The sequence below is a fragment of the Papilio polytes genome, unplaced genomic scaffold (genome assembly GCF_000836215.1).
Source record: "Papilio polytes unplaced genomic scaffold, Ppol_1.0 DF821956.1, whole genome shotgun sequence".
Lineage (NCBI taxonomy): Eukaryota > Metazoa > Arthropoda > Insecta > Lepidoptera > Papilionidae > Papilio > Papilio polytes.
The window spans coordinates 3209362-3227722 of NW_013527248.1; the positions used below are offsets into that span (position 1 = coordinate 3209362).

The 18361-nt window shown below is 33.0% G+C and overlaps 2 protein-coding genes across 7 annotated transcripts in view; one reads left to right on the plus strand and one right to left on the minus strand.

Moving 5' to 3' along the window:
• Positions 1-868: 868 nt before the first annotated feature.
• LOC106107623 (actin cytoskeleton-regulatory complex protein pan1) lies at positions 869-12933 on the plus strand. 6 transcript variants are annotated; one of them, XM_013288560.1, is made up of 20 exons: positions 869-974; positions 1380-1487; positions 1587-1720; positions 1834-1992; positions 2275-2367; positions 2586-2693; positions 3738-3934; positions 4364-4496; positions 4597-4679; positions 4976-5130; positions 5880-6035; positions 6254-6432; positions 6663-6818; positions 7247-7372; positions 7665-7892; positions 8477-8566; positions 8887-9027; positions 9416-9562; positions 10017-10173; positions 10615-12932. In XM_013288560.1, the coding sequence occupies exons 2-20, from the start codon at positions 1397-1399 to the stop codon at positions 10719-10721; spliced, it is 2640 nt and encodes an 879-aa protein (XP_013144014.1). In that variant the 5' UTR covers positions 869-974; positions 1380-1396; the 3' UTR covers positions 10722-12932. The 6 variants fall into 6 exon arrangements, with proteins under 6 accessions (XP_013144014.1, XP_013144010.1, XP_013144015.1 ...); XM_013288556.1 differs by having other exon boundaries at positions 870-974; positions 1834-2028; positions 10615-12931; XM_013288558.1 differs by having other exon boundaries at positions 885-987; positions 1834-2028; positions 10615-12931.
• Positions 12934-17244: 4311 nt separating this feature from the next.
• LOC106107536 (zinc finger protein 358-like) overlaps positions 17245-18361 on the minus strand; it is a 9163-nt gene continuing 8046 nt past the window's right edge. Inside the window, exon 17 of the mRNA XM_013288412.1 lies at positions 17245-17254. Coding sequence (XP_013143866.1) covers positions 17245-17254 — 10 coding nt within the window. The remainder of the gene's footprint in view (positions 17255-18361) is intronic.

Consider the following 18361-nt stretch of genomic DNA (forward strand, 5'->3'; position numbering starts at 1 on the left):
TGATACCTACACACTAAAAGGCCTGTAACAAACACAACCATTTCTATGGCAACGAGAATTTACTGTTCTTTATTAATATTCATTGATGTAAATTTAATAATTTTTTTTATTTATTGATAAGAAATTAGCGGAATACTTTAATTTTAGGTCGGTTCGTTTTTATTACTTTTTAAGTTAAATCTATCTGGAAGGTTAAGAGCAAAGTGCTGCAAAGAATCCAACCAATGTGAGAATTTCCTTTGTATCGATGGTCGGTAATATTTTGGTTACAAGACTGATTTACACAAGTATCAAAAGCATAGTATCGTTTTTTTTTTCACCAAAAAAGCGTTGTTTACATTTTTTTTTCGTTTAAATCGTTTTACTGAACTTTCTAACATTATGATCGAAATAACATACCATACATAACAACATTAGAATTTTAAGTATACCTAGAATTTCACGATTATTGAAATTTTAAAGAAAACTTTTTAAAATATAGCATGATTACCTTTAGTGTTCTAAAAAAATGTAATAATCTATAATTGAAATCAACTTTTGTCATATATGTGAAAGCTGTAGACTAGAAAAGTAATGAATTTAACTTGTTTTTGCTTAATATGTACCAATGTAACAGTAAATTAAGAATTTCAGCAAAAAATTTTACGTGTCGGCATAACGCGTCGGCGAAATCGCATTTCGGTAAATGCGTGCGGCAAACCATTAACATCAAGTCTGTTACGATTTATACATTTGTTGTATTCTTGTCATTGGTCAAAAAGAAACCATTCGGCTTTTGCTATTGGTTGTTTAGGATATTTGATGCAAAGAGAACATGATTTGTCGGCATTCGCTAGAGGGCGTAATGATTTTGTCGGCGAATGCTTTTTTCCCCTCATAAAGTATTTGGTGCTTGCATTAGTTGTTCCGTTTTTCGTTGCGTTCGCGAAGTGATATAATTTATTAAAAAAAAATATAATTTTGACATTGTTTTGGTAAGTCTTAAATGTAAGTAAATCGAAAGAATGACTTCAGAATGGTGTAATAACACATCGATTAGTTGTTTCTAATTTTATAACAGCAAGCTATCATAAAGCATAATGCTAAGCGTCGCTCGCTGCCTTGTGTCACAGAGAAATTACAATTAAATGATCGAATTGTCTTAACTTATTGGTTTGTTTACGTGCAAAGTGGTATCATCTTCTTTGTTTAATTGTTTTAATTATTGTATATCTTAGATTTTAAAGCGATTTTATGAAAGTTGTTATGTTGAAAAATACACGCTTTTAATGAGTTGGCGGGAAGTTGCCGGCCAAGATTAGCAAGGTTATATTTGTGATATCTATCAACAATAATACTCACATTTCATTTCAGTTTTTGACTCACAGAAACTTTTACAGGTTATCAAAATAGTAAAATGACAACCGTTGAAGAAGGCGAAACGCCTTCTGCCGAAGTAGCGGCGGGAAATCCTGAAGAAATATCAAAAAATCCGACTGCGTTAAAAGGTGATTAGTTTCGAATGACCTAATTAAAATAACTTCAATGGCTCTGTTTTTGTAATTTTTAACTTGTAATTGTTAATTAATAAATATTTGACATTACAGAGGCTCATGAAGAGATGGCGACTCTAGATGTACTGGTATGTGGACAGTGTCACTCTGCATTCCACTTTTGTGAAGAATTTAAAGAGCACAAAGATGCTAATAACTGTATTGGGAAATCTCCTGTCAGAGATAGTGTAAGTTTATTATATTCATCTTGGTTTTGAGTATATTCCCAATGATTTGAAATGTTCACTCAAGATAGTGTATCAAGTTTTTTAAAGCTTATGTCATGAAAATCTATTTTTAGAATGAAAACAAAGCTCAAGTATGGGCTTTCTTACTATGGAAGTGTTCTTCAGCACGAGATGGTTCCACATCGAATGCGGACAACAGTTGGAAGCTATATCAGCAATGGTGCCGCATGCCGGACGTTCAGAGGACTGCCTGGATCACCGCCGGCACCAATGTACAGGCTTTGTCTAAGTTTGCACATGCTAAAGTTGTAAGTTGTGGCAATACATCTGTTGAAGTATATTTTTACATTGAACCACTCAGTGGTTTTGATGTTTAAATATTTGAATAAATGTGAGTTTCAACTACACTAAAACAAAGTCAAGTCTTATTGGCTCTGAACAAACTGAAATAACATAATTGTATTAATAAATTGTTTTGATGAATTAAATTGATTTTAATATATTACACATATGCATGTGAATAATATAAAATATGTGATTTTGTTAAATTTTAGATGGAGATAAAGACTGAAGATCAATTAGTGCCAGTGCAAACACCCAGCACAGAAGTGAAAAAAAGGGGTAGACCAAGAAAAATACCTAAATTGGTAAGGCTGCTTACTGTGACAATTTAATCAAGTTTTTTTAATCAAATTATAAACAATTACTGTGGTGTTTCTGCATAATGAAAGATAAATTCATTTTGTGCCAGTTAGTGCCATTGGGTGCCAGTTTTTTTTTATTATTCTTTTTATCACTTTTTTATTTAAGGTATTTGATTATTATTTAGTTATATAGAAGTATTAATGATGATTATAATTTGCAGGAAGATCCTGAAGCATTGCCGTCTGGTGAAGAGAGTGATGACTTTAAATCTAACCCCGCTCACAGAGCAATGTCTAAATCAGTTACATTCCAAACACCTAAGCCCAAGGTAAATATTCTCATAATTATTTTAAATAAGCTTCATGTAAAATATATACTAGCTGTTGCTCGCGACTTCGTCCACGTAAAATAAAAATATAATAAAACAACTCCACCTATGTTACTCAATGATAACATAGCTTTTTAATGGTGAAAGAATTTTTAAAACAGCCTATTATTTTTTGAGTTATTTCAATACTTACACAAATCTTCAGGAAACTGAAGAGGAAAGATTTTTTTGTATTAAATAGGCTATAAATCTACAGAACTAATTAGAAAAATGCTTTCACTATTAGAAAGCTACGCTATTCCAGGTTGACACATATTATTAATACTAGATTATTCTTAATTCTGTGCAATTGCATGCAAAACCCAGAATTCTATATTTTAAAAATTTAGTATACAAATCTATTGTATTCTATTTACTTGCTAGTTTACATTGTAATCAAGTTTTTTCTTATCATATATCGAATTTTATCAACTCTACACAGACATGAAGACATGACTATGCATTGTTACTAGTTATTATATCCACAAAATCTGACTTACACTGGTAGTATTGCTGACTAATATTAATGCTAAGATAATGTATGGATGGTGAAATAGAAGCTGGTACATTCTTTTTCATTGGACATTAAAGTATTTAAGGTTCAAAATTTATGATTTGGTGTTTTATATGTAGGAGTTTTTTTTTTTACTGCTCCTGGTGCGGTTTAGATGGATGGTAGTTTGTTAGAGTTTGTACCATAAAGTACTAAATAGATCTTGATGAAATTTGCTATCAATGTCAACATTCAACAACAAAAGTCGAAGTATTCTTGAGGTTATTCTGGAATAATACTTAGACTTTTGTTATTTAGTTGCACGAGGACGGAGTCGCGGGCGAAAGCTAGTTATAAATAAATTGAACCCAATTTCTACTTTACAAAATTTAACTATTAATCGAAATTTCATTATGTTTTATTTCTATTGCTTTTTTGCCTCAAGTTTACGGTAAATTACAAATATCACTTGCGTTTAATACTGTTTATGTAATTCAAGTTAATATATGTAGGAGTTGTCTGAGCGGGAGTGCGTGCGCACGGCGCAGGAGCGCGTGCCGGCGGAGGAGCGCATCGCGCGGCGCACGGAGCGCGAGGGCGCAGACCCCGCGGAGGCCGGCGAGTACGTCGTCGAGAAGATCCTCGCCAAACGATTCAACCCGCGCAGGAAACAGTACGAATATCTCCTCAAGTGGGAGGGATATCCACAGTAAGTACATACACAAACTATTAATGTTGCTTAAGAAACACATAATTTTTTTTCTATCTAAAATGTAAAGAGAAAAGGTTTGTGATAAATAGGCTACAAAACTACTGAACGGATTTGACTATTTTTTCACTGTTGGGGAACTACTCTAAGTCTCAAAGACTTACCAGATTTTTCTTAATTCTGCGCATACAAAGTCGCGGGCAAATCTTAGTATTATATATTATACAAAACTACATGTCTAGCATTAGTTATTTTTTTTTTCTGTTAATAGGTAGATATTTGATATTCATTACATATATACAAACCTCTATAAAATTGTATTACATAGAAACTAAATTCGCTGATTTACGTTGCCTTGTTTACAAAGGGGCCAACTTCGTAAGAAGTCAACTTTTTAGATTTCCTTCCAATTGTTATTTTTGTGTACAGTGAACAGAACACATGGGAGCCGGTAGAGAATATGGAGACATGTAAACATCTTCTGGAAGCGTTTGAGAAGCAGCTCGCCAGACAAAAGGAGCTGAAGGCTCTCAGGGCTCAGCAGCAACAGCATCCGGTACAGGTAAATTAAAAACAAACAGTTTAGTTTAATAGAATTAAAACAATGTGATCTCTTAAATATTTGATTTATGCTCTTAACTAATTTTCTGGTTTTTTTTTAGGTGAAACAAATCAGCACTCCTTTGCCACAAATTGTCAAGCAGGTTGTTAAAAAATCTGACAGTCCTATGATTTCTTCTTCTGGGTAAGGAATCACATATTTACTTTATCTATACTTCTATACTAATATTATAAAGAGGAATGATTTGTATTTCTGTACGTATTGGGATAACTCAAAAACTACCGCGCCAATTACAAAGAATCTTTCACCAGTTAATAGCTATGTTATCACTGAGTAAGAGGCTATGTTTACTACAATTTCTATTACTGCATAGACGAAGAAGCAAGCAACAACTAGTATTATAATATCTTTACTGTATTATAAAGATTTTGGGTAAAGTGTGAATATTATAGATAACTTTAGCATTTTTTTCTTCTCAGTCGTCTACAAAGAACGAGTAAAGTACGCGCACTGGACCAGGTGAAGGCGTGGTGCGGCGCAGAGGATGAACCTGCAGCTAAGAAGATAAAGAAGGAACTCTCCAGCGAAGAAGAAGATTACTCCGACGCAGAATCTCCCAGGAGTAATACGCAAAGTAATTATCATTTACCCTTAAAATATTTATTAATAGCTTGTAAGTTGTTCTGTACAATCAAAGAATTACATTAGCTTTCCACCTGTTTAAATATAAAGCTGCAAAATTTCACAATAAAAGCAGTGTCTAGCTGTTTAAATTGTATATATTTGCACTTGGGCAATACTTTTCCTTGACAGTACATAGCGTAAATGTTAGATAAGAACTATAGTTTGTCTAAATAAGATAGATTCGTTTGATAAATGACGCATAATGAAGTATCGAATTAAATTTATATGAAGGCAAATGTCGTATGATCAATTATAAACTATCGATATTCGGCTTAAGGGAAATTTATCGAACTTAATTAAAATTATAATTTTCTTATTAACTTATTTAGAGGACAATTCTAGTATTAATTATAGTGTAGAGAATTTAACGATGACAATAATAGTGAAATCCAATTCGATTACGTACGGCTGGAGTAGATTATTAAATATTTATTTACTCTCATTATTTGTAATTGTGCAGAACAATTATTTATTTAATCATTATTTATTTAAGAAAAGTGTTTTTTTTTTTTTCATTCATAAGATAACTATGAATTTATCGATTCCAACTTCTGATAGAATTAAAATTTAAATCAAAGAGATTCATGCTTGATTTTACACAACCCACCCCTACTAAATTGTCACAAGAATTGTCAAACTAATCAATCTTATTTAGACAAACTATAGAACGAGGTTGTATATGATTCTCGGCGATTTCAGCTGAGAAGAGAGTACTGAATGGGAATGGTATGGAATCACCGAAATCATCGTTAGACCCTGAACTAGTGAAGTCACTCGGGCTCGGTGGCAAGGGCATGCCGAATATTAAAGGGGTGATACAAGTTGATCCCAAACATATGCCGAATCTTACCACAGGTAAATACGGCACTTTTATTGTTTTCACTGTGTGGTTTGACATTTCAAAAGTTAAGCCCAAACTTTCTGGGAAATATGTACTTTAATAGAATCTAATTCATATTTTATTTTCTTGTGTACATTATTTTTGTTATTTTACGCCCCTAAAAGCGTGTATTGTTTTTGGTATACCAAAGAAATTCCACATACAAGAAATAAATAGCATGTTTTCTTTTTAGGTATTTACATAATGTCGAAAAGTTCAGGCATCATGAAGATTGATTCACCGGGGAAACTGGGACCAGGCCTCAACATTGACCAGGACGTGATTCGAAAACAGATATTAGCAGCTAAACAGAAGAAACTTGAAGAAAGTAAAAAGAATGCGTCACCGATGCGAACGCCTCTATCCACACAGGCAAGTGTTAAACAAAATTGTGTAAAACAACATTTGATCTCTAATTGAATAGGAATTTTAATATCTAAATATGTTATGTGGCTTAAAATTTTAAAAAAATTGTTCAATTTGTATAAAGGTTATCAAATATGTTTGCGATACCCAACATCTTACAAGTTGCTGTTAAGAACATAATTTAATCTGCCAAGATATTGGAAAAAGAGGTATAACATCAATGTTTCTTTATTTAGCCAAAGCGAACATACTCAGCGAGTGGACAACAAGTGACAGAGAAGACAATCATCACTCCGTCAGGACAGAAGATCATACAGCGCACGATACAGCGGCCCTTCGGACAGTCTGACGGCAAGTCGCCCGTCACTATACTCAACAAGAAGCTGGCACAGGTGACACTTTAATAATATACCTGTGTTAACAGTATTCTGACAGAACTAAGCCAACATCTATTACCATAACAAAATTAATATTTACTTTTGAAGGCTTCAGATGGTAATTAACACATTTAACCCCTAATTCGATAGTGTCCAGTATGACAAACAACTAATTAAAATAAATATACTGTACTAGTTTAGAGAAAAATACGTGAGATTTTAATTTTATTCTTTTGTAACTTTGACGAATTAAAGGTTAACAGAACAGGATTGCTAAAAATCTTATCTACCATATGTATACTATTTGGACTAATCAATGTTTGTTATCCAGAATGGCATGATCTGGTTGAATTTTGGTATAGACATATACCAGACGTTTTTTTTAAATCCCGCGCGTATGGAGTCGCAGGCAACAGCTAGTTGTAATGTTATTGTGTTGACAGGGCGACAGTTTACTGCGACGCGGCGGGGCGGTGCGCGGCCGCGGCCGGGGCGGCTACTCCGTGTCCACGGCCGCCGGCAACATCGTGCGGATCCGCGACAAGACTATGCCCTATGATTTTGACAAGGTCACTATGTATTTCTTTAATTAAATCGATACTCGTAGAGATTCACTTCTCTAAAATTATCCAGTTCAATTGTTTGTAGTGAAATTTGTATAATTCAGTTAAATTGTTATCGATGTCTATATCTATACTACGATTTTTGTATGTATTGAAATAACTCAAAAACTACTAGGCAGATTTTGAAAAGTCTTTCACCGATGGAAAGGTAATTTGTGAGTACCACGCGGACGAAATCGCGAGCAACAGCTAGTGTTCTATAATTTGGTAATTTTCATTAACTTGTTTCAATTTTCAGTCGGACGCGTCTTCGGAATCATCGGACGGGGTAGAAGATCCGTTCCCGAGTGACCTCGGTCCCTTACCGTCTCCGAGTCCGGAGCGCGAGTTAACCCTTTGCCCGCTGACTGGCAAGCGGCTGGCGCGCGCCGAGGGCGAGCCCACGCCGCCGCCGACCCCGCCCCCGCCGCCCACGCCGCCCCCCACCACACCGCCGCCGCATCACAATGCCACAATGCTCATGAAGGTGATAGACATATTCATCATCTCCTCTACCTTATCATACTCCCATAGGTGATATTCATATTCTGGCTGTTAAAAGGTTAACACTCTTTAGAGTCACCTGGTAGTATCTTTGATCTCAATAACCTTTTACAGCTGTCTAAATTATTTTAAAAATTATAAACAAACTAGATGTTCCCCTTGCTGGTGTACCCCATTGGCATTAAATAAATTGTGTTTTATCGTTTACATTTCGTAAAACTTTCAATTGCAAATATCAAAATTCAAATATTTCAATTCAATAACCATGGATGTTGACTATGTATTGTTAATGAGTAACAATGGCAACCTTGCTCTTTTGCTTTTGGCAGCATTGTAGGTTGCCATCACCCTCATGACGGATTTTACGAAATTAATTACTACCTAAGTTTAGTAGCGTGTAAATATATTATCTAGAGCCTTTCGTGATTGTAGGATTTTATTCTAAGAATATATGTTCAAAAATATGTTGTGTTTGCCGACATCCTATGTAACTAAGTAATGTGTGTTTAAGCTTTATTATATTAGTATAGATGTATAGATGAATAAACGAATGGTTGTATGATGTAGGTGGAGATGTCTCCGGGAGGCACAACAGGAATGTTGGTGCAAGGAGACGGAGCACAGCCTTCCTTACCTGTACTCACAGATGAAGACGGGGTAAGTTATGCCAATTGATTCAAACTACAATTTTGTTTTATTTTTTATTAAACACTAAAAAAAGACATGTTAGTTTTCGTAAATGAACAATGTAAATTATAGTATGATAATAGCTGAGAGAACATGACTAAAGAAAAACTGAACAAAAAGAAAAAAGTAAAGTATTAAAAATAATAAGGAATCTTAGAAATTAGATGCGATATAAGTGGCTAGGGGGTCGGACATTCAAAGAATATATTATTTAATAGCAATTAAAAATTGTTAATAATTTAATATTTTAAAAGAAACAGGTTTGTTTATAATAGTGTATTTATTAACAGACGGAGGTAAAGATCGAGGCGAGTGCGGTGAAACAGCTTCTAGAAGAAGGCGTGGGTGTTGACGATGGCGAAGAAGTTGGTCTGCTACACGCCGGAAATACGCCCATCATGATCCGTGGCGAAGATGGTGTACTCTATCAAGTAAGTTACCGTTCCTAAATTTTATCTATACTGATATTTTTAAGAGGAAAGATTTGGCTTTAAACTACTGGGCCGATTTCAAAAATTCTTTTACTCTTTAAAACCTATGTCATCAGTGAGAAACATAGGTTATATTTTTATTATTTTTTAATTTTACACGGACAAAGTCGCGAGTGACAGCTAGTTTTTAATTTTTCCGTTTCTTCTAACTCATACAAATGGTACAGTCCACTACATTGACAAAATCTTAGAAAAAGTAACAAAACATTATTTTTTTATATGTAAAACAAAACCCATACAGAACATTTACAAAGTTACATTGCCGTTAAATTAGTTTTGTAATATTAAAGATATTTTTAGCTAAATAATAGATGAACTTTTGTGGCAGGTGGCCGGAGAGAACGAGGACGGGCAGACGGTGCTGGTGGCGGCGCAGGGCGTGGAGGGCGTGGAGGGTGTGGAGGGTGCGGAGGGCGAGGAGCGCGGCGACGGCGACGGAGAGAGCGTCATGTACGTCACCAGGGAAGACGGACAGGTCAGATATACATACTTTTACATATGTACTCAAGGTATAAAGTAAATTAGTGCAGATGCTATATGTATAGCGAGAAGTAAAAGCTATTCCTAATCAGAATAAATTACGTAGATCCGAATAATCAAAGCTTCTGCTACCTTGTTATCCTTAGTAATCCCACTATCTTAATTCTTACTAATATTATAAATGGAAAAGTTTGGATGGATGTTTGTTAGAGTTTGTAGCCTAAACTGCTAAACTAATCTGGATGAAATTTGGCATAGATATAGAGGATAGTATGGAAGAAAACATAGGCTATTTGTTTTTTTTTTTAAATTAGAGGCGGACGGAGTCGCGGGCAAAAGCTAGTTATTTATATTGAGCTTTAACATGTGTTGTATGCAGTGCCTTGAGAGCTTATTTTAATTTTGTAAAATGTTTTACTGCATGTCAATAAATTGTGAAATGTGTGCAGGACATGCTGTCTATCGACCCCAGCCAGCTGGCGCAGCTGCTGCCGGGCGGCGAGGGCGGTGCGCTGCAGCAGGTCGCCGTGCAGATGGAGGGCGAGTCGGGCGAGGACTCCACGCAGGTCATCGCGCAGCTCGTGCAAGCGGACCTGCCCTCGCCTGGTCAGTCAATATCCCCCACTGGCGTTATGCTTGTTTCCGTTATGCCAGTATCCCTCAAAATCAGCGAAGGCCTACAACTAGTATACTGAAAACATCTGGCGCCAATGAGTCCAAACAATACATGCCAATGTACTGGCCAAATGAGAACCACGCTTTAACTACTGTTGTGTATGCCTATACACCAGTCTGCGTTCAACAAGCGTTGTTCTCATTATTCTCATACTTATCACTGGCGACGAGGATGGAATAAAAAAAATAAAGAATACGCTACGACCGTTCCTGAAATGATCTATAGTATTATGACGTCATAGTACCCAAAACGAAAACTGTGTTTCCCATAAGGCCATTGGGTCTACAGGTCCAACAGGAAACACGTTATTGACGTATGTTTTCAAGTGATGATTATTTAGTAAAATACTTACCTTTTTTCATTGTTTTTAGGTGGCACACGGCGTGTAGTTCTGTTGCTACCTGACGGTACACTCACGATGGCGGAACTGGACAAGGAGCAGTATGAGACTATAACTGGTGCCAGTAAACCGGAATGAAACGAAAGTATTATGAAATGTTTTGAAATGGCCTAGTATCCGTCAGTGCGGTGTTTACTGTGTGTGAACAAAGAAACAATTTTTTACGTGGATGGAATATGAAGTAATTGTAATTTATATTATTTTTTCATCATGCTGTAGATATTTCAAAGTAATTTAATGTGTTTATGCAGGTCGTGGATTATATTTTAGTCATATACACCATGCGACAATATGACTTAGCGCCTGTCCCACCACTGGCTGATATAGGCTCAGAGATGCGATAACAAAATACGATATTTCCATCGCCTATATTACACGTTGGATTGTTATCAGACAATTTACAATTTATTGGGACAGGCCCTTATACTATTTAACTGTTTGGTTTGTAAGAATAATTCAATTTAAATATAAATGACTAGAATGTATCTGATTACACTTTCCGAGTGTATAAAATTTAATGTTATATTTATTTCTAAAGAAAATTTATAAGGCCGCCGTAAGACCTGTAATGATGTATGGCTCTGAATGTTGGGCAGCAAAAGTAATGGATGAAAGGAGACCACATGTGGCAGAAGTGCGAATGTTAAGATGGATGTGTGGGGTAACACGAATGTATAAGATACGAAATGAGTATATTGGAAGAAGTTTAAGAGTAAGTTCCATTAGAAGAGAAGGTAAGGAGTAAAAGGTGAACATGGTATGAGGAGGGATGAATCGTATTTACAAGGAGAATGTTAGTTATGGGTATGGAAGGGTACATCAATAGAGGTAAACCTAGAAAGTGTTGGATGGATTGTGTGAAAGGTGACATGATCAAAAAGGGTGTGATGATTGAGATGACGGATGATAGAGTTATGTGGAGGACAAAAACCCTACGAGAGTAGGATAAGGAGAAAGATATGATGATGATTTCTAAAGAAATGCTCGAAAATATCTACTGATTAATATATACCTCGTGTGTATTAATTTCTATAAATAAAATTTATGTGCACAGGAAATGTACAATCTTGACTAGTGCTCATGTTTTGATATGTAATGGATTTATATACACTTATGTATTTAAAACTAAGACATTTAAGAAATATATAGAGCATAGTGGACAATTTTTTTCACTGTTAATTTCTCTGAAAGGTATTACATCTGTTGTCAAGTTTAGTGCCACCTTTTGTCCTTGTATTGTCATGTAGTACATTTTACATAATTATAATATGCTCCATCTTTTGTTATTAAATAAACTCCGCAGTCTCTAAAAAAAATGTTTCAAATGAAGAGTTAACTATGTCTACTCTATATATTTGTTGAATCTCTTTGATTTGAAACCTTAGATTTCCATTCAGCACTCTGTTTAGAGTCCAGAAATAGCCAATTTTTTCATCAATGGAACTTTAAACAATATTTTGGTGTTGGTGATTGAGAATAGTATTGTACATATGATATTCATTTAGTTTTTAATTACGTTTTCTAATAATTAGTGACTAATCACATTTGGTGCAAACAACCAGCGTTGCGAGTAACCATATTTTACATAATATTTTGTTATGGTACAATAACTACATCTGTTTTACTTTTTTGTGCACAAAAATGTGCACAAAAAATGACAACAAATGCATACATATCATGGCACTTTGCAAGTAGTGGTAATATAATGCGTTAACACTTAAAGCCTTACAAATAAATGTGGTATAAACTGAGTATAAGCAAAATTTGTAAGGCTGTTAAAGTATATGCTATTTTTATATAGTTTTATGGTTTCTATTTCTAATAACATAATTATGTATGATGTTTCAAATCAAGACTTATGTTCAGATTTAACTTCTTTCAAAAGGATGTCCTTATTAAACTGTCTATATGTATTTTATTTCAAAAGCACTGATTATATTAAATTAGTTTATGACAATTTAAAATAAACCCAAGCTATTGCTCGCACTGAAATAAAAAAAATGTAATGTACTATATTACTAAGTTATAATGTAACTTTCTAATGGCAAATGAATTTTTGTAATCGATCCTGTAGTTTTGTTAATTGCATACAAAAATACAAATTTCTTTATAAAATTAGTATAAATTTTAATGTTCAATTTGTATACTTCATCATATGTTTGCAAATTTTAGGTCTTGATGTGAAATAAAAAAATTGCTTGTGACGCTGACTGTATGTTACATGTGTATTATGGATGTAATTAGTTTAACATTGTTTATATAATGAGCAAACATTGTAAATATTAAAATTGCACCTTTTACCTTTAATATTTGATCTTTTATTTACACCTATGTGTTGGAAATATCTAATGCAATCCTGCTAGGTATAAGTAGGTAACAAAATATTGATTGCTTTATTACGATATTTAATAATGTTATTGTCGAAAAAGTAAAACAGTAGGTTACAAGGGCTAATGTCTAGTTTTTTTTTCTTGGCCAATATTAATTTAATGTAGTGAAAGGATAACCCATGTGAAGTTTGCCCCAAACTTCCTTTTTTTATGTAAATGGTTTGAGTTCCTGTTCCTACTTTCTTCGTAAAAACAAATTAAATTAAATTAAATATCAATTAAAATCACACTGGTACATGGCGGGACTCGTACCCAAGATAGATTACAAGTCAAGTGCTTGAACCACTGAGCCATCGACGCTCTCGACAAGTTATGTATATGTCCGTAAACGAATCTTACTGTAAATTAACCTAAAAATGTTCTTACAAGTACCTTAAAACTATCTGGAAAGTGTTGACAGATAATCATCAACTAGGTACGTGGGTATCATCAATAAGGTGATTAAATTCTACAATCATACTTATTGTAATATTTCAGCTTAAACGTAAGAAAGAAAAATGAATTTTCATTAGGTAATTCTGTTACAGATATGATTAAATGCAACTCTTTGGAAGCCTATAAAGTTCTCCACATAAGCATTGAATGAAGAAATCTACACAAGCAATACTAGCTGCTACTGCTGCTGCGGCTGCGTGTCGTCGCGAAATCGATTATTTATAGTTTGTCTAAATTAGGACGTTATGATAATTGTATCTTTTCGATTTTTACTTGCATACAAAGTGGGATCGATAGATTTAGATTCATAGTTGTACCTAACGTATCTATCTGAAAACGCACTCTTTTTTTTCATTCAACTGAAACTTATACTGGAACAACTGTTAATTATTATGTAAATATTTAAGAAACTTTGTCAATTTACATGTTTTGCATTAGTAAATCATAATTTAAGTTATAATTAAGGAAATTGTTTTTTTTTTTTAATTTAAATTATTTCCTCAAGATAAGAGTTTAAAAATTAAACCATAGCCATAGACTACATTCATGCTGAATTTTTGTTATTTTCGTCAAGCTGATTGCACCGAAAATGTCCACCATTTTGGAAAAGCCGTTTTTAATTATTATATTCGGTTAGAGTATATTTCCGACTCTTATTTTATATACTCTTTGTACTTACTCTTTGCAATTAGTCACCAGATGATTTTGACAAGTTTACAGTTTCGTGTGTCGTGTCAAGTTGTCAACTAATTGCCTTTCATTTTTAAACAAATTAAATATAAATATTTCTTTATCAGTCTTGCTTGACATTTAAGCATTTTCGATTACATTTCGTAAGTTTTTTTTACTAAGATGAAATAGACGTACTCTGTGCATGTTATACGACGTATAATCTAACACTTCAATTTTTACCTTGCAAAATAGTTTCATCAGATCTTCAATACGGCGGGGCGAAGCAATATGAGAAGAGCGCGGGACGGCTATCAATATCAGCCCATACCAAGGGTTGCGACGGAAGATGTCTTGGAACATGAAAACGAAAGAATGGCGGAGGAACTAAGTGGAAAAATAAGTACACTAAAACATATGTCCATAGAGATTGGCAATGAAGTGAGAATTCAAGATAAGATTTTACGCGGTCTCGATGATGATGTTGATAGAAGTTCAGGGTTTTTGGGCAAAACTATGGGCAGAGTGTTAAAAATGGGAAAGGGAAATCATAATTATTACATATTTTATTTATTTTTATTTTCCATATTTGTGTTTTTCTTGCTTTACATTGTTTTGAAGTTTAGGTGATTTCCTAAATTAATCTGATCTTTTCCTATGTATAAATGCTTTTATTTTAATCAGATTATTCATTCCGTTTTAACAAATGGTACTGTACATAATTCATATCGATTTGGAACTGGATTTGGAGACATTAAACATAATTTTATAGTTTAAGTGCAAAATGTCTTTTTATTTATCACTTACAACTTGTGAGAGAAAATTAAAACCACTCTGTATTATTTATGTAGTTACTAGCTTTCACCCGAAATTCCATCCACATGGAATTAAAAGTATATTATTTGTTCTTTGAAACTATCCTCTACAACTATGCTTAATTTCAGCCGTTTAGGCTACAAACTAACAAACATCCACCCATCTAAGCTTTCACATTTATAATATTAGTCAGATATAATAGTATAGTTAAAGCTATAATTTAAATGCAATGTTACAGATTGGTATTGTTAGGCTACTTGTGTAATATAAAACAAATTAAGTACAAATAACAAATCTAATTCATAAATCATTAGCAGTTTTTACATTCACAACTTTAAACCATACAATTCCTGCATAATATTACAGTAATCATTACCTACAGCTTGTCTATCTACAGAGATATATAAATTACAAAATGTCTTAAGGGATTTAGAACAACTACGAGCGGTGTCTAAGAGCAATGCTACAATGCCGCAAGCTTGCTGCAAACTGTTTTTACTACAATAGCCATTCAAATTATCCAAAATGATTGTATTTGGTATGCTTTGCCATTCCGGTAAAGTTGAAATACTTTCGATTAGTGCATCAATAGTTTTTGTGTATAGAAAACTTATCATTTTCATGTAATGACGATTCACAGAATTCAGGTCTTGTGATAATTCAGGCAACTCATTTAATTCTTCTTGCAGTATGTAAAACACTTTTCCAGTCTTTGCACATGATAATGCTATTTCGAAGAGTTTTTTTCGGTTGGTATTTAATTTTTCGAAAATAAATTCACATTTAACACCTGTCATATTTGTATTGACCATTTCTCATTTCGGTAGTTTTAGCTCAACATTAATGGTTGGTATTTTATTCTATTTACTCATGTTAATTACGGGCGTTTGAATTACGGTGTTTATTAAATCGCGGGTATTCATGAAAAGTTCACTATGTTTTAAACGAATAATTAATATCAACAATAATATAACCTCTTTGACAGCATACCTTGCTCTCAGTGTTGTCATTTCGTAAACATGTCAATGTCAAGAGGAAAGGAAATGTCACAAAAACATTGACACAAAGAAATTGTTTAAATATTTGCTTGGTGAAGGGATTTATTATATCACTTACCCAAAAAGCAAATTAAATAACGAATACACTTATCGTAATTAAGTCATCACCTTGCATTCTGCATAATTCACAAAGATATATTATCACATCTTTTAAAAGGGATTTAATACAAATATATTCCGCTAATGAAAGCCTGATAACTGCCGTAATGTAGGAAGGTTAAGTAAAACTAAAAAAAATAAAAATAAAGGATAGATCTGTTTATTATCACTAAAGTCGAGAAATTTACATTTGGTTATAGCTACATTATGAAAATAATAACTGGTGATCTACAAATGATAAAATTTTAACTAAAAAATGTCGATAATTTTATATTTATACTGAATAAATACTGCCACAACAAAGCTTCTGAACTCGAAAAAAAACTTTAAACGTGTAAGAGGAATGTAGTATTCAACTTTTCAGTAGTAGCCATTAACAACTGCCTTTTGTTAAAGTATGGCACATAAATATGTTTGCATTTTTTAATCATTAATGGAATAAGGATTCAACTGTTTGTCAGTTTTACATCAAAATTGCTAACAAACTTGCACTTTTCCCGTCGAAATACTACATCTGTTAATCTTTGTTTAAAAAAAATGTAACATTAAAAAATTCTAAATACCTTACAGAAGGTAATACAATATCTACAAATAATAGTCAAACAAGGATAAATGGCCCAGTAAGAAGCGAGGCGAAACATCTAAAATCTAGGTACCTTTTTTTTGTATCGGCGGAAGAAATTTAGTTATCTAAAGTAGTAAATCTTGCAACACTTCTGACATTGAAGGTAGGAATAGTGAGCTGTCGTGATTTTATTAAAATTATACCCACCGGGTCAAATATCCTTGTCCGTCTATAATATAATATTTACAAGAAATACTTTGCTTACTCTATGAGTTTCGGCTGCAGTGACTATTGACATCTCTTACATTCTCTTTGAATAGAACAAAGACATGAATATGTTAAAGAGTCACATCAGTCAAGACCCATATATGAAAATATTCCCAAAACACACAAATATCAACAATGCATTGTTTCTTTATTATTAAATTACATTTATTTACATCTTTACATAAACTAATCTTTACAATGAACTAATCGATAAATCAGTCAATTAGCATACAACAGAATAATAACCACCTTTCAAAGAGCAACAACAATTATTATAATAATTATATTTTTTAAATATAAAGTTATTGGTTCCTGCCAAAATGAACAATCCAATCAAATTATAACTCTGTAAAAATAGTGTTGAACAACAATTTTGACTATTCCTTTTGAAATTACCAACTGTAGACATTAATTAAAAGGCAAAACAATAAAATACAATTAAGAGGTATTGGATCTATAAAGTTATTAATATGTACCTTTTTTTCTACTATAAAATACGTAGGTGTTACGTTTAACAGAATGTAAAAATTATCATAGAAAGAAAATATTCAATTTATTTAGTATCATTTCACTGTTCCCAAATTCTTGTTAAATGGTTTTTTTTTTTTTACAAAACTCCCGCATGATATAATTTTTGTCTCCTTCTTGATTACATTGTTTTAAGTAAATTTCAAATTTAATTCAAATACAAATCTATAATGCATGGACATATAATCAAAATTTAAAGATTATTAATATTCTTTGAATATTAATATTGTTATATACTAAATTCAGATTATGTGTTTTTGGATCAAATTAAAAATAAGAATGATAAATATTTTATCTTGTTAGGATAATAGTGTAAGAATGTTAAAATAAACATGTAGTTTACTTTAACCAATGTGTAGACAATGCTATAGTTAAAACTATGTTTTGATTCCTAGTTTGTTTACAAAATCAATTATTTTCTAGTATTTACATTTATTAAAACATTTTAAATTGCAAATTACATTCAAATATGTATGTACATTAATAAAAACAACCTTGAATACTGTCTCAATACATATTCTGCAATTCGTTGGATCAATTAAGCGTCCAAATTATTTGAATAACAAAAATAAAATAAGCGTTCAAGTAAGGTAAGTGTATCAAAAAGTTAAAATGTACAATAATCCATATATGTAAATACATTTATCGAAGAGTGACGTATTTACACCTCACCCATATTATTATACACTAGTATCAAACACTATATACATTACATACCAGTGGGTACACACACTTAGAGCTGGATTACACATGCCAGTAGCTGGTTCCCTGGCAGGCAAATTGCACTTGCCAGTTTCGGACATATGTGTACGCTAACGGGCTTGCTAGTAACTAGCTCGACACTGACAAGTCTCGTCTCGTGATCATTTCACTGGCATGTGTAGTCCCGCC

Excerpts from the sequence above, each read along its gene's own strand:
- LOC106107623 (XM_013288556.1), top strand. The coding sequence starts at position 1,397 with ATGACAACCGTTGAAGAAGGCGAAACGCCTTCTGCCGAAGTAGCGGCG. Across the intron at positions 5,131-5,879 it reads TCCCAGGAGTAATACGCAAA|CTGAGAAGAGAGTACTGAAT; the intron begins GTAATTATCATT and ends CGGCGATTTCAG. Across the intron at positions 6,036-6,253 it reads TATGCCGAATCTTACCACAG|GTATTTACATAATGTCGAAA; the intron begins GTAAATACGGCA and ends TTTTCTTTTTAG.